This window comes from Erithacus rubecula, assembly GCF_903797595.1.
Source record: "Erithacus rubecula genome assembly, chromosome: 3".
Classification (NCBI taxonomy): Eukaryota; Metazoa; Chordata; class Aves; order Passeriformes; family Muscicapidae; genus Erithacus; species Erithacus rubecula.
The window spans coordinates 25,414,573-25,428,448 of record NC_136689.1 but is presented as its reverse complement, the minus strand read 5'-3'; the positions used below and the strand labels follow the sequence as shown (position 1 = coordinate 25,428,448).

The window sequence follows — 13,876 nt, the reverse complement described above, 5'->3', positions numbered from 1 at the left end:
TACTCTTGAGTTCTTGGATTAGTTGTGTAGAAATATTCATACCTGTGAGTGGTATTCCCATTCTGTTCTAAGAAATCTTTAATTGCTGATGGCAATTTTTGAGGCTGGTGAATTTGTCTGCATTAACCCTTCCACATTCCTAACAGTGCCTTGGCCAAGCCAGTGTCAGCAACACTGAGAAACTTGTGTAAATTTCCCTAGTGTGAACAAAGCCTTAGAGCCCCAACTTATGTTATTATGTAGAAAAATGTCAGTTAATTGCCTTCCTTGTCGTTCTGAATTCCAAATAGGTTGTGTCAGAAGTGATAGAGATTATTGTTTCTGCCTTTACAGCATAAAAATTATGGTTTCTTGACTAAAAACAAATATGATTACAAAAGGGAAACTGTTCTCCTAAAATGAAAAAAAAAAAAGAAAAAAAAGACTTTTTGCTTAAATAATTGCAAGAGATTAAAATAGTGATGACACATTAGAGAGTACTGCTGAGAGTCTTTAACCATCTAGAGGGTCCAAAACTGTTTTGACTTGGTATCCATTGCCTAGATTTATCAAAACAAGTGTATGGATAGTGGCATTTCATTGAGCATAACTGTTGAAATGGTCACTAGCAGGTCTCTAAAGCTGTTGGCATCTTGTGCATTACCAGCTGCAAATATACAGGATTATTGCACATCTCCAAAATTGAACTGTTGCAAATCACTTTTTACTCAGTTCTCCCCAAAGTTTATTCTGAAGAATGGGATTCAAGCTGAGAACAATGCCATTAGAAGAGTGTCATTTAAACAACTTCAGTATTAAAAACACTGGTTATTTTTATTACTCCTTCTTTCAGATACAGCAATACTTTATATTTGTACATTAGGAAAAGCTTGTTATTGAGCAAGCTTGAGCAAGATTGTTAAAACTCAGCCGTAGTAAGATATTTGAACAGTTTATCTGACTGGATAATAAGTATTTAATCCTTGCAATAAGTCTTCCATGAATTCCCTTATTCTGCTCACTTAGTGACCTTTACAAGCTGAATATTTCCTCTTTGCTTCTGCCCTCATCTTTCTAAGAACAATTTCTATACTGTGGTAAAGTACTAGAGAGCTGTAATAGGGCACTGAAATTGGCCATAAAATTGGTGGTAAATAATGGGAGTAAATGGGAATTTTCATGGCACTTGTTCAAATCACTCTACTGCAAAAAGTCAGACACTGCCATGAGGTGTCTTTTACTGTCAGTCCTGAGAGCTTATCTGAGATAATTCAGAATATTATATTATCTTTCCTTTAGAAAGAAACCTCAGAGCACACACAGTGACACACCAAGAGACCCCATTAGCCAGCAATTAAGTGAAAATGAGCGGAATAGCACTGAAAACTGTTTTCATTAATGAAAATGTTTGTAAATATAAGACTTAATGGAGCCTATATTTTCAAATTCTTATAATATTGCTGATGCTTTAATTGTGTTTTTATCATCTTATTTATAATAGAGACAAAGAGGACACAGCAGTAGTCTGTGGGCAAATGAAGCTAAAGAGCAATTTTGAATAGACATTGACAAAAGTTCTTCAGCTGAAACCCATAGCAAGGAAGGGGGAAGCCTGGCTGCACTGGTGGTGGCTGAGAATAGCTAAATAGTTCAGTTAAATTGGTGCAGAGGACCTGTGGAGTATCAAAATATACTGTATCCAGCATCCCTCTAAACTGGCTACCTGCAGGTTTTTCTGCATAAATTTAAGTTGTGGGTTTAAAATTTTACAGGAAAAAAATGTCATTTTTCTGTAGCATCTCCATAGTGAATTTAGCCCCACAGAATGCCCGTGGTTTGCAGCTGAAGGAAAAGAAAGAAGGGAGGCTGGAATATTGCTTGCCTAAAATTCCCTAGTATTCATCATATCAGAGAAATTTGCTGGTGCTTTTTTCCAAGGTATTTGAGTGACTGACAGGAAATCTCATCTCTCCTAGAGTCCATGAATCTTGCAGTCTCTCTCTGCTGAAATAGTGAGGTGGTGGAGCACTCAGATGAAGCCAGATGATTCTCATTTTAACAGTCCATTGACTGCTGAACAGAGGAGAAAGCTTCCTAATTATTCTGCAGGCTTGATAGTAAATATTTCATTTAAGTAGTTACAGCTAAACAAAACTAGAAGAGATTTATCTGTTTCACTTGAATTTCCTCAGTTTTGATTTACTAATGGTATAGGTTATGATTTGCAAATTGGACTAGTGTTCATCTTCATCAGAGGAATACAGTATGAGCCAGTCAGAGCATTTATTGATCACTGTGAAGTGGAAAAGTTAAAACCATCTCTTTTGGAAGACATGATGGCAAGCTTTGACTTGTTTGATGAGCACAAACTGTAGGTAGCCGTCTTTCTGGACTGATGAACATGCTAATTATCCCTCTGGGTTTGCTTGAAATCTTTGCAAAGTTTCACACTCTTCCATCTCTCCTTGGAAGTGCAGGTTGTGTGTGTGTCTGTGTTTGTGATTCTTGCTATTCTCCTAGATTTTTATTTCCTTTAATCCTTGTTGCATATCACTCTTTTAAGCTGGTTCTTTTTATTTAGACATGGTGTTGAATATAAGAAGTTTTCAAGCCAAAATAAATGAAAGCTTCTTTCATATCTTGACCTAGATAAAATTTATCAATAAGCCTATAGGTAGGTGAAAAACCTATATGCTTTTACAGGTTTACATACCTGTTCCAATTCAGCCCTGTATTCCTCGTGCCTGTAGAAAAGGGTCTTGCTGCCTCTGCTCTCTGACTTTGTGTCTGGTATGTTTTTTCAGCTTTCAAGATGAGGAACTGTCCTGGTTTAACCCCAGCCAGCAGCCAAGCCCCACGCTGGCGCTCAGTCACTGCCCCACCAGTGGGACTGGGGAGACAGTCAGAATAATAAAAGGTAGAAAGCTCATGGGTTCAGAAAAAGACAGTTTAATAGGAAAAGCAGAAGCTGCACACACAAGGAAAGGAAAGCAAAACAAGGAATTCATTCACCACTTCCCATGGGCAGGCAGGTGTTCAGCCATCCCCAGGAGAGCTGAGCCCTATCAGGTGTAACATTTACTTGGGAAGACAAACACCATCACCCCAAATGTTTCCCCCTACCTTCTTCTTCTCCCCACTTTATATACTGAGCCTGATGTCACATGGTCTGGAATATCCCTTTTTCAGCTGGGATCAGCTGTCCCAGCTGTGATTCCTCCCAGTTTCCCCAGTGCTCCCCAGCCCCTCCCCAGAGTGGCAGAAAAGCAGAAAAGGATTTGGCTCTGTGTAAACCCTGCTGAGCAGTTAAGAAAAAATTCTCTGTGTTATCAACTCTGTGCTCATCACAAATCCAAAACATGGTCTCATACCAGCCACTGTGAAGAAAATTAATTAGAATTAAATCAAAACCAGGAGCTCAGAGTATTGAGCAACTGCTTAATTTGTATTTCCTAGTATGAATAAATACAGAAACTTTTCACATCTCTCTGTCTTCCTTCCTATGTTTCCTGTACATATAGCTAAAGATAAGGATGATCAAATCAGTCAGTTGCACACATTTTTTTGGAACTGTAGACTGTTGTAGCATGTGTCATAGGAATGTTTTAGTGCTTCTCAGTGGTTACAGAAGGATCCAGAGCATTGATGTGGCTTACTGCATTTGTCTGCTGCTGCTGGGGATAATTTTCTTCCCATTTAAATGACTCAACGTATCATTCTTGAAAAAAAAAAGAAGTGTAGTCTAAATGTTGTATTCAAATTTTTCATCCTGCATTCAGGGTAACATCGATATTCCTTTTACATTTAATGATGCCCTCACTGAGCGAGTGGAAGCTGCATAACAAAATAGATGACTCCTGCTTTTGCTCTTGAAATTGTTTGAACCTGACCCTGACTGTTTAGCAGCAGCCTTCTTGATTAAGATTTATTTCATTTTATTTTAGCTCATGTTCAGGGAACCAATATTTTCTTTACTGCATGTGAAAATATTTGGATTTTCTCTTCCTATTCAATCTTGATCTTTTTTGTTAAAGCTGAGAATTTACTGAAATATGTTATGGTTTGGTAGCAATAGAGATGTCCACATTGTGAGAGATTTTTGCTGCCTTCTAGAGTTTATAGTGTTTTGTCTGGTGTATTGATTATTGGCTGCTGGTCAGCTTGTTCAAGGTCATTGAAGAGAAACAAACCTGAGTTAAAAACACCCTCAGAAAGGATGTCTTAAAGCAGCTCTTTTGAAAGTTTGGTACAAGCAAGTAAGTAAACAAGTGAATTAAATTATTTGAATATAATTTGTCTTTAAAAATGGTAGAAATAACCTTGGCTGAGTGGAAATCAACCTGCAGTAAGTGCCACAGTAACAGTCACATCTGTGGAGCCTCCTGTGTTTCTTTGCTATGTGTTATCCTTCTGCAAAAGAGTCATTATGCATTTTACCTTCTCCTTAGGTTGCAGCATGCCATCAGAGCAGAGATGTGCAGCTTTACACATCACTTAACAGCATTCTTTGTGCTCTTCATTTTTATCTTATTTTACATTCTTTCTAATGATGAAGAACACTCCTACCCTCTCCCTGGCAGTGTAAATTTTTCCACAGAATTATTTTGTTAGAAGACACCAAACACAATTTGGCACTTCATTATGATGATGATGGATTTAAACTGGCTCCTGTTATTTAGTTAAGTGGTGACAAGTTTATCACTTGAGGGCTTGGCTTTCTCCTCCAGAACATTTCTCTTGGTTCCTTGCCTTCTCAGTGCTGCCTTCTCTCCTGAGAGCTTCATAGATGTGGGCAGAGTATTGTTGTTGTTTTTTTACAATATTGTTGTCATTTTTACAGCCTATTCCAGTCTGCTCCTTGCTTATCCCTGTCTCCTGAGAACAGTCCAGGCAGAGATGAGGAATAGGCTGAACTGTGCTATCTTGGGGCCAGAAGAAACTCAAGATGTTGTCATTCCTGTGTAAAGAAGATGTGCTTTTCTTAAAGCATTATCCATTTCTTAAAGCCTTGAAAAAGACTACATGAGGATTTCTTGACTGTCTCTGTTTATTTAGTTAGTGCTTAATTATTTTTAACATTTTTCTAAGTTTTATCTTCTTTTTTAGCAGTTTAAGCCTATTTCATCCTGCCATACCTAGTCAACACACAGACAATAAATTTTTTTCCTCTGGAAAGCAGTCCTTTTGTACCTATCTGCTACAGCCCCTCTCTATCTTCTTCTTTAGGCCAATCTTTCTTCATGTCTTTTCACAGTTGCTAAATCCCTGCTCACTCCATTTATTTGCTCAAGTCCTTGAGTCGTGGTGCCGACTCCACAGTCTGTATTCCATCTGGAGACTTTCTGAGTGGATGTCCCAAGGAGAGGATTATTCCAAGGTGTCTTGTCAGCTGCATTCTTGAGTTTGTACCTCAGTGTGACATTCTGGGTTTGGCAGTTTTTGCTACAGACAGCATCCAGTGATTCAAGCTCATTTATTGACCTGTAGCCATGGCAGGATCCTTTCCTGCAGAGATCTGTCGAGTTGTTGGTCCTCTGGTGTTTTGAATGGATTTGACATCTTGCTCCCAGCTTGGAGGCTCTGTAATCCCCTGCTGTCTGCTGGCTAAATGTGCATCCCTCATGTGGCTATAGTGCTGGAGTCTCTGTGGCTCTGTGACTGACTGATAAAAGGAGATTCACACTTTCAAACCATTCTTGTCACCTTTCTCTCTGGACAGCTCTGGCACGTGGGCAGTGCAGGTGGAATGTCTTCTGGGGACTTGGGCATTGCTGGTTTCTTTCTGAGGAATGCCTTTGCTCCTCCCTCACCACACAATCAAAGTACAGGAACAAACTCAGGAAATTACACGTGACATTAACAGAAAATCTTAAGGGAGGAAACCATTTTTTATTATGTAGGTACACTGTAAGTTCCATAACTGGCCTGCCCTTGGCTGGGGACTAGAGATGTTGTGCTGCTGTCATTTCTACTGACAAAATTAGCAACAGACTTTATGGTGTGAAACATTTTGCAAAACCAAGAGCTGTTTCTCTTTGAAAACACTGGTGCCAGAGAGCCTGATAAGGTAATAAAGAAAAAAATGGCTAAAAGGTAAAAGAAAAAAAGATAAATATTTCCCTTCCGAAAGAATGCTCTCTCAAATTGCTTAAGAATAATTGGTGATACAATTTGTTCTATTTGGAGAGGATTTTAGACATGCTAATTGATATAAGTAGATTTTTTTCTTTTTAAAAGTGTAGAGGGGAGAAAAAAAAAAGGCTCTGTAGGACTAAGAAAATACACCATAGCTTCACTTCATTCCATTTAATGGGGGCTTGCAATTTCCCTTAATCCATTTTGGTTGCTGATTGTAAGTATAAAGTTTGCAGTGGGCTTATGATAAATCTGCCTAAAGCTGAACAATACAGACAATAAACTCCTTTTCTTTACAGTCTGTTTTTTACTGGGCTAGTCTTGAAAGCTTCTCTTCCAACCCTTCTATTTCTCTTTATGTCAAACTGAGCTGAAAAACATATTTATATCCAGTCAACCAGAGTTACTGAAAAATAATTAGGATTGTTCCAAACAGAAAATATATCAGATTAAACTTCCTTTGGGAAAACGCCTCACTGCCTGCGCTGAGTAAACACACCAACATTATTAACTCGTGGATCTTGCTCTCTGTTCTTTCTGTATTCTGAAGAACAGAGAACCAGGTGCAGCTACCCAACTTATTGTTTTCCTTCCCTTTTTATATTCTCATCATGGATGTATTAAGGTAGTGGCTGAAATGGGTCCACAGTACACAATGTTATCCTGTGCTAGCCCTTCTGACTTAGAGAATTGCTGTCCTAGGGGGATTTCTAAACTTTCATTCCAGCATTTCTAGATTTCAGCTCTGACCACTGGATAAGGAAATATGTCTTGTGCAATGGAGCTGAAGGGAAATTAAATTTTTCTGAAATTAGGGTTATTCTATTTCTGTGGTAGTATTTATGCAGAGAGGATTCTTCAGGGTATCTTGAAATCTTCAGTGCAGCATGGCTGGGATGTCAGTGCTTGCAGTGGAAATCTGTCACATTAGGGGATGCTCACCTCCTGCCTGCATGATTCCCAGTAGTTTTGTGATGAATTATCTTGCCCAGTGGTGTGGGAATTTAATACAATAATCTGTACATTAGTGGGAGTATGCCATGCTAGGGCTAAACCATCCTGGCCAGAAGAGGAGCCACAAATCCCAATGCATTGAAATACAGTAAAACTTCAAAACTGTGTAAAGGTAATATATTGAATTAGCTCAGATAGCTAGCTCATTTTAAGAAAGCTTATTTTCTTCTCAGTGTTGACATCAAATTCCAAGTACAGCCTTGAGGGATATGCTGTAACATTGTAAAAATTATGTAAAACTAGCCTGTGAACAAGGGAGGGTTTTTTGGGGAGGTGGAGAGAGGCAATCAGGTTTGGCAGGCTGGGACTCATGGCTGGAGCATGCAGAGTCTCTCAAACATGAGCTTCCAAAGGCCTTTGTAGAGTTCCAGGAGAGCTGTGCAGGGTTTCATTTCTCTTTGAGCATGCATCAAGATTAGATGTCATTGAATGTTGCTGGCTTTGTAAGATTACTGGATTAGTAGTGATTTAGGTTGTTTTACCATACATCTTATTTCCTGATCAATGTGACATGAGTTTTAAACAATTTTGGCATTCACTGGTGTTTCACAATTTATACAACTATGAATTTCATTAATGATTGTCAGCATATTCCCCACATGAGCAGCCAGAAATGCCTGCTCTGGAAGAACATTTTTGGTTTGAAATTGGCAATAATGCCTTTTTCTAAGCCAAAAAATTATCATCTCACATTTGAATTGAAAGCTGCCACGTACTTTCAGTGGAGAGGGAGAAACCATTTAATTTATCTTCTGTATGGGGGAAGTAAAAGCAAGCTGTGATGCTCTTCAAGGCAAAATATGTTTTCACTAGTGAAGAGCTGTAATTTGCCTTATGTAATTTTCCTCATTTTTGTGCTTTGTTTTTGTCTGTTGCTGGAAGACCCATAAATGATTCAAGCCCTCTGATCCCCCCTTGCCCCATGTCTGGGGAGTTATGCATTAGAGCCAACTGGTTGCCTAGGAAAGGTGGTTCTTTTTTCAGCAAGAAAATTGGGAGGATTATAGTGAAAGTGATGAAAGTGTTCTTCATGGGTATTATCTATGCAAAAAAACCTAAGTGTATGAGTCCTCAGAACAGAGCTGATTGTTCTGGGCTCCTACCTCCAGGAAACAGTCACTTCCCTACCTGTGGATTTTCTGCTCTTTTAGCTGCTGAGAGTTCTTTTAGGTGGATCTGCTTGATTTTGTGTGTGCAAGCCCATTCATAACAGGAGAGGGAAAGCTAATCTCAACTGAATTTGAGTCACCTTTGCCTTCTGGAATATATAGAATTTCCCTTGAAGTTTTTACAGAGTCTGCAGTCGGCACAAAACAGACCTACTGGCTCCTTTGATATATTTTTAAGCCTCTGCTTCATCAATTGTGCAGGCTTTTGGTTTATTTCCAAGTTCAGTCCAACATTCTGGTTTTGATGTAGAGACCCTGATGTTATTTTTGATCTTTTATCTTGCTTTAACTTTGTTTCCTTGTGTTTGTTCCTAGTGGTAAATTTGGTTAGGACAGAAATTGTTATTTCAGGGCAAAGGTTGCAGTAAGCACAAAAGGGGATTTTTAGATTCTGAGGTACCTGGATGATTTGACAGATCAGGAGCTTCATTTCAGGAAATACTACAGTATCTTTCCTGTCTAAAGCCAAAAACTGAAGTTGTGGTGATTTTAGACACATGAATGCTAAAAGATGTTGGAATGAAGGTTTCTGTTCTATGGAATAGAAGGAAGAAGAGAGAATTAGATAAACTTTGTGTGGATTCTCAGTAGAGCAAATCTTTTAGCTCATGAACAGCAGGGAAAGTGAAAATCACATTATCCAGGGTGGTTCAGTCAGTTGCTAGTCAAATGATAAAAATTTCACAGAAAAGTTTCTATTTTTGCATAAATAGTGTGAGAAGGATGAAAAAATATGCCTCTCTTTGTTCAAGGTGTTATTTCCAGACTGCTTTTATACTCTATATATCTATTGTTACATATATATGCATATATGGAGGAACTTGTGCTTAAAGCTAATTTCAAAGGTGGATCCAATTAGCACTTTTATTTTTCTGAGGTAGATTGGAAGTGTTGGGATTTATTCTGTATATAAATGCAATCAAGGTAAATCAGTATTTTTAAATAGAAGCAGATCCTGACTGCCACATGAAAGTCATGCTTGACTTCTTTTGTCTAAGTGTTTTATTTGGCAATTTTCAGTGCACTGAGTCGCCTTTGTTTCCATGAAAGAGAAGATTGCAAGTGGTGGTCTTATGTAACCCAGCTTCTGGTACCAAATTTTTAATTGAGTTGCCAGCTGAATCTATGCTTTCAAGGGTTATTAAGGTCTATAAGGATGACAGGAAGGCTGCACAGTTCCAAGATAATAAAGTCATATGTCTTATTGAAGATGAAGATATGAACAACCTCTTTTCAGAGGGGATACATCTTTTCTTGGTATTACTTTTTACTTAAAAATAGAAAGTTAAATTGAATTAATGCACTTTCTTCTCTAAGTTCCCATATATGCATGTAGAAACACAGCACCCGCACTTGATAATTCCTTTGACTTTGCTCTGTCTTCACTTCTGTGTTTTCTTTTCTCTCTAATTCCTGCCCCTCAGAGCTCAGAAATGTTTGTATCAAGGTATTATTCCTGGGCAGGAGTTCCAAGGGTGTGATACTGCTATTGTTAGTGTCGTGCTAGAAAAGAAACACCAGGCTGGGAAAGAAGCACAGTAAGGACTTGATTGAACTCCCATAGGCCTTCCATTGAAGATTCTCATTATCTTGTACAGACTTTTGTTCATCTTGTGCTGTGTTGTAGCCCTAGTGACTGCAGGGTAGAAAGTCAGCTGCTTCTCTTCAGTGCTTGGCGTGTGGAATCAAAAATGTGACAGTTATGCATTTGCTATTCAGAAAGGGAAAAAAAAAGCAAAAAAAAAAACCTTTGCCAATTTAAAAATTTTATGAGCAAAATAATAAGAATCCATGAAAACAAGAACATAAGCACTTGTTTTCAGTCAGGAAAACTGAGAGAAAGTCGCTAAGTGGGTTTTATGCTAAAGAATGAAGCAGTCTTGAAGCTGCAATTTGTCATGCATGTGCTAGCAGCAATTCCAGAGATATAGACACACCTTCACTGAGATATACAGATAATAATCTGTACAATACAATAATCTGGAGACTTTATGTGCACCTTGGATGAAGCTCTATCAGGCTCAGAAGGCCCTTCCTGCAGACACGGGGTTGTGGATGCGCCTGAGCAGAGCTGCGGGCGTCAACAGATGATGCCCGGGCGTTAATGAATGATTCCCGGGCATTAATGAATTAATGATGCCCGGGCGCTAATGATGGATGATCCCGGGCAGGGCTAATGGGGGCGGCAAGGCTGGGCGGGTGGCGTCCCCTGCCGGCAGCGCCGGGAACGGCACCGGGAATGGTACCGGGAATGGAACCGGGAATGGAACCGGGAATGGTACCGGGAACGGCACCGGGAATGGAACCGGGAATGGTACCGGGAATGGAACCGGGAATGGCACCGGGAATCTTCCCGGAGGCTTCCAGTGGGCTTTGGGTCAGCCCCAGTAAAGCTTGAGACTTCACGGCATGTAGGACCAGGTCTAAATAAATAAAACCCTGTTTTTTTTCCCAGGATATCAAACGTGTTGCTTTCGGTCATTTGCCATATAAAGGAAAAAAAAAAAAAAAAAAGTGTATAAAGGGTATATAAATGTCCGTGAGTACATGTAGTAAATATATATATATGTATATTTACTAATATACTATAATATATATATACTATAATACAGTATTATAATATATAAGACTATATATATGATAGATATTATATATCATATATATAATACTATACTATATAATATATAGTATTATAATTATAGCATAATAATATAGTTTATATACTATAATACACTACGTAATATAAATAAGGGGTATGCAAATGTATACAAAGGGTATATAACAAAAACAGTCTTACTTTATGTTGCAAACACCAAATTGGCAAAACCACAGTAAAATGTTCTTTGTCTGTTTGGTCATATTTCATGCATATTCATACACATTCATATCTGTAGTTTTGTTTTTTGACCACTGACATGTTTTATCTCACAGAAATATGTCAATAAAAGCACTTCTTCTGTTTTCATTTTTCTGTTCTTATGTCTGGTCATGTGCCAGTCACAGATTTGAGTCTGCAGAATATTGTAGCTTAGATGGGTGCAGTAGTCCTTATTAATCAGGAGTAATTTATTGTTATGTAGTTTATTTAGAATTGTATTTTTAATTTTTTTTTCTTTCTTTCAAATTCTAGGTGGAGAACAGACCAAAGTATTATGGAAGAGAGTAAGTGTTTTTCTCTTTTAAGTGTCTGTTGGGTATATCCAAAAGTTGTTACTCTAGAACTAAAAAAGAAAAGGCACAATGGAGGTCTAATAAAATATTTTATTTTACCTTTCACTTCTACTGGGAGCCAAATACAATGAAAACCTAATAATATGACTGTGTTACAGTCCATTGCTGCTGGTCACAATCCTTGGATTATGCTGTTGTGTGAGCCTGCATGTTTATTTTACTTCTCTCAGGAGAGTTTTGTGCAAAAAATATTGTCTGGAGTACTCCTTCCTTTTATTTTAGTTGTTGTTTAAACCTGCTAGGGGAGAAGCAGCTTGTGTCTCTCACTGCCTTTTTGTGTATGCTCCTTTCACCACCCTACTGAGTTGTGAAACTCTGTGTATACTACTGCTTGTGCAACTGCTGTTCTCCCTGCTAAAGTTATGGGGTCCAAAATACCCAAAGAAGAGATGTATTTTCCTGTGAAGGAAAATAACAAACCACTGGAGAGTAATTCCTTTGTTCTAGCAGTCTTTTTGCTGACAATCAGGAAGGGGCTGTGTTGTGCATTAGTGTGGAGATTGGGCAGGTGAAGTTGGAAGGCACAGCCACTGCAGCAGCCACCCAGCCTTGGCATTTGGCCTTTTCCAGAGTAATATGCTGAGACCCCAGCCCTTATCACTGGCTGAATTACTTAGATCCCATATCCTATTTTTTATTCCATCCCAGGCACACCATCTTTGTTTAACGAAACCTCAGAAACCTCAAGCACGAGTAGCTTTGCCCCTAATTACTGAAGTTTCATTTTTTAAATATTGCCTTTGCCAAAGAGGAATTCAGATCTAGCCAACAGTGCTGAAGACACCAGGTAGTTGAGTAACACCTCACACTTCCTACAGCAGGACTTGTAAAACCATTGCTGCAGTCTCTTATCCAGGAACTTGTCTGGGTTTGTGGAGCAGCAGGGATGACAGGAACTGCAAGACATCACCTTGCTGAGCCTGTCCAGGCAAGATCACCTCAGTGATCATTCAGAAAGGAGATTTCAGAAGTACTGAGGTAGTGCTATAAAAGGAGTTGACTCAGTACTTAGTAGTACTTGGAAAGAGAAACAGGAATTTCTGGGGAAAGAAGCTGAAAAAGCCATCATTACATTGCTATATAAATGTGATGTGGCTGCATTTTAAGTAGTGCACATACTCCTGGTCCCTGTACCCTTTCCTCCTCCATTCTTTTTTAAAAGGTTATGGGAGAAGAGAAATTACTGCAAGGGAGTGGAACAAAGGGTTGCAGCTCCTGCCAGGGGAGAACAGGTCTCCTGAGTGGTGCCCAAGAAGGGGACATGCACAGTGCCTTTTTCAGGTTCATTGCCAGAGGCAGCTGCAGAGGCCAAAAGCACCAAGATCTAAAAGGGTTTACAAGTGGCATTCTCAAATACGTGAAGGGCAAGGTCACAAGTGATCAGACACGATTGTGTCTGGAGCAGTGATGGATAGACAGGGATGAGAAGTGAAAGAAATATGTCACTGCTTCCTGCACTCTTTCTGCAAGCATTTCTTGTCTGCTGCTGTCAGAAGCAGGCATTAGTTCAGGGGATCTTGTAGCACATACAAGCACCTTTCATGCTCTTATAAAAATGCACTAAAAATATCTGTAAGAAAGTCCAGATTACCCAGTGCTTACCACCCATGGTTAAAGAAATTTCACAGATGCCCCAAGTATCACATCCATGTGATTTTTTTCAATTGATCACAGATATTTTGTCCTAATATCTAACCTAAAGTCTGCTGTATTTTGTGAAGAATTGCTTATGCTTATGCTTATTATTTTTGACTACAATTATGATTTTACTGGTAAAATCAAGTTATGTCATTTAGAGGATATTTGTCCCCTACCTGTACAGAGAGAAAAGATTAATCAATTCACATTACCTTTAACACAAAGTCACCCTGGAAAGGTCATCAAAACCTACTATTTTCAACATGTATTAGCTGTGAAAAGACAATGTAAAGAGAACTGAACAACTGCATTTACATCCAATGTGTTTTTCTTCTCTTTCACTACCAAGCCAGAGGCAGTGTTAGGAATGTGCCACTTCATATGTATTGTCAGAAAAGAGAAAATGCTGAAGGCTAGTAGATTTTAGTGCCTTTTTTTAAGACAGCAGCAAAAATAGAAACTTTCAAAACCTCTGAAGAGACCCTCAGAGACTTATCAGCTAGCAAAATGTGCGTAGGAGTTAAGACTCAAACTGCTGTCAAGACTGAATTTGTACTTATGGAGAGATCACTGCTAAATATTGGTTTTCATAAGGTTAATTGTGCATCCTAGGCCCCCTTTCTTTCTTAAAATAGCAATGACAAAAGAATCAGAGAAGTATTGCTTTTTTCCAACACTGAATGAGAAGCTCCTTGACATGAAGAAAACAA

The 13,876-nt window shown here is 38.8% G+C and overlaps 1 protein-coding gene across 1 annotated transcript in view; it reads left to right on the top strand.

Annotated features, from left to right (window-relative positions):
* Positions 1–13,876, top strand: part of CHN2 (chimerin 2) — a 153,696-nt gene that overhangs the window by 74,789 nt on the left and 65,031 nt on the right. The window contains exon 4 of the mRNA XM_079300156.1: positions 11,428–11,459. Coding sequence (XP_079156282.1) covers positions 11,428–11,459 — 32 coding nt within the window. The remainder of the gene's footprint in view (positions 1–11,427; positions 11,460–13,876) is intronic.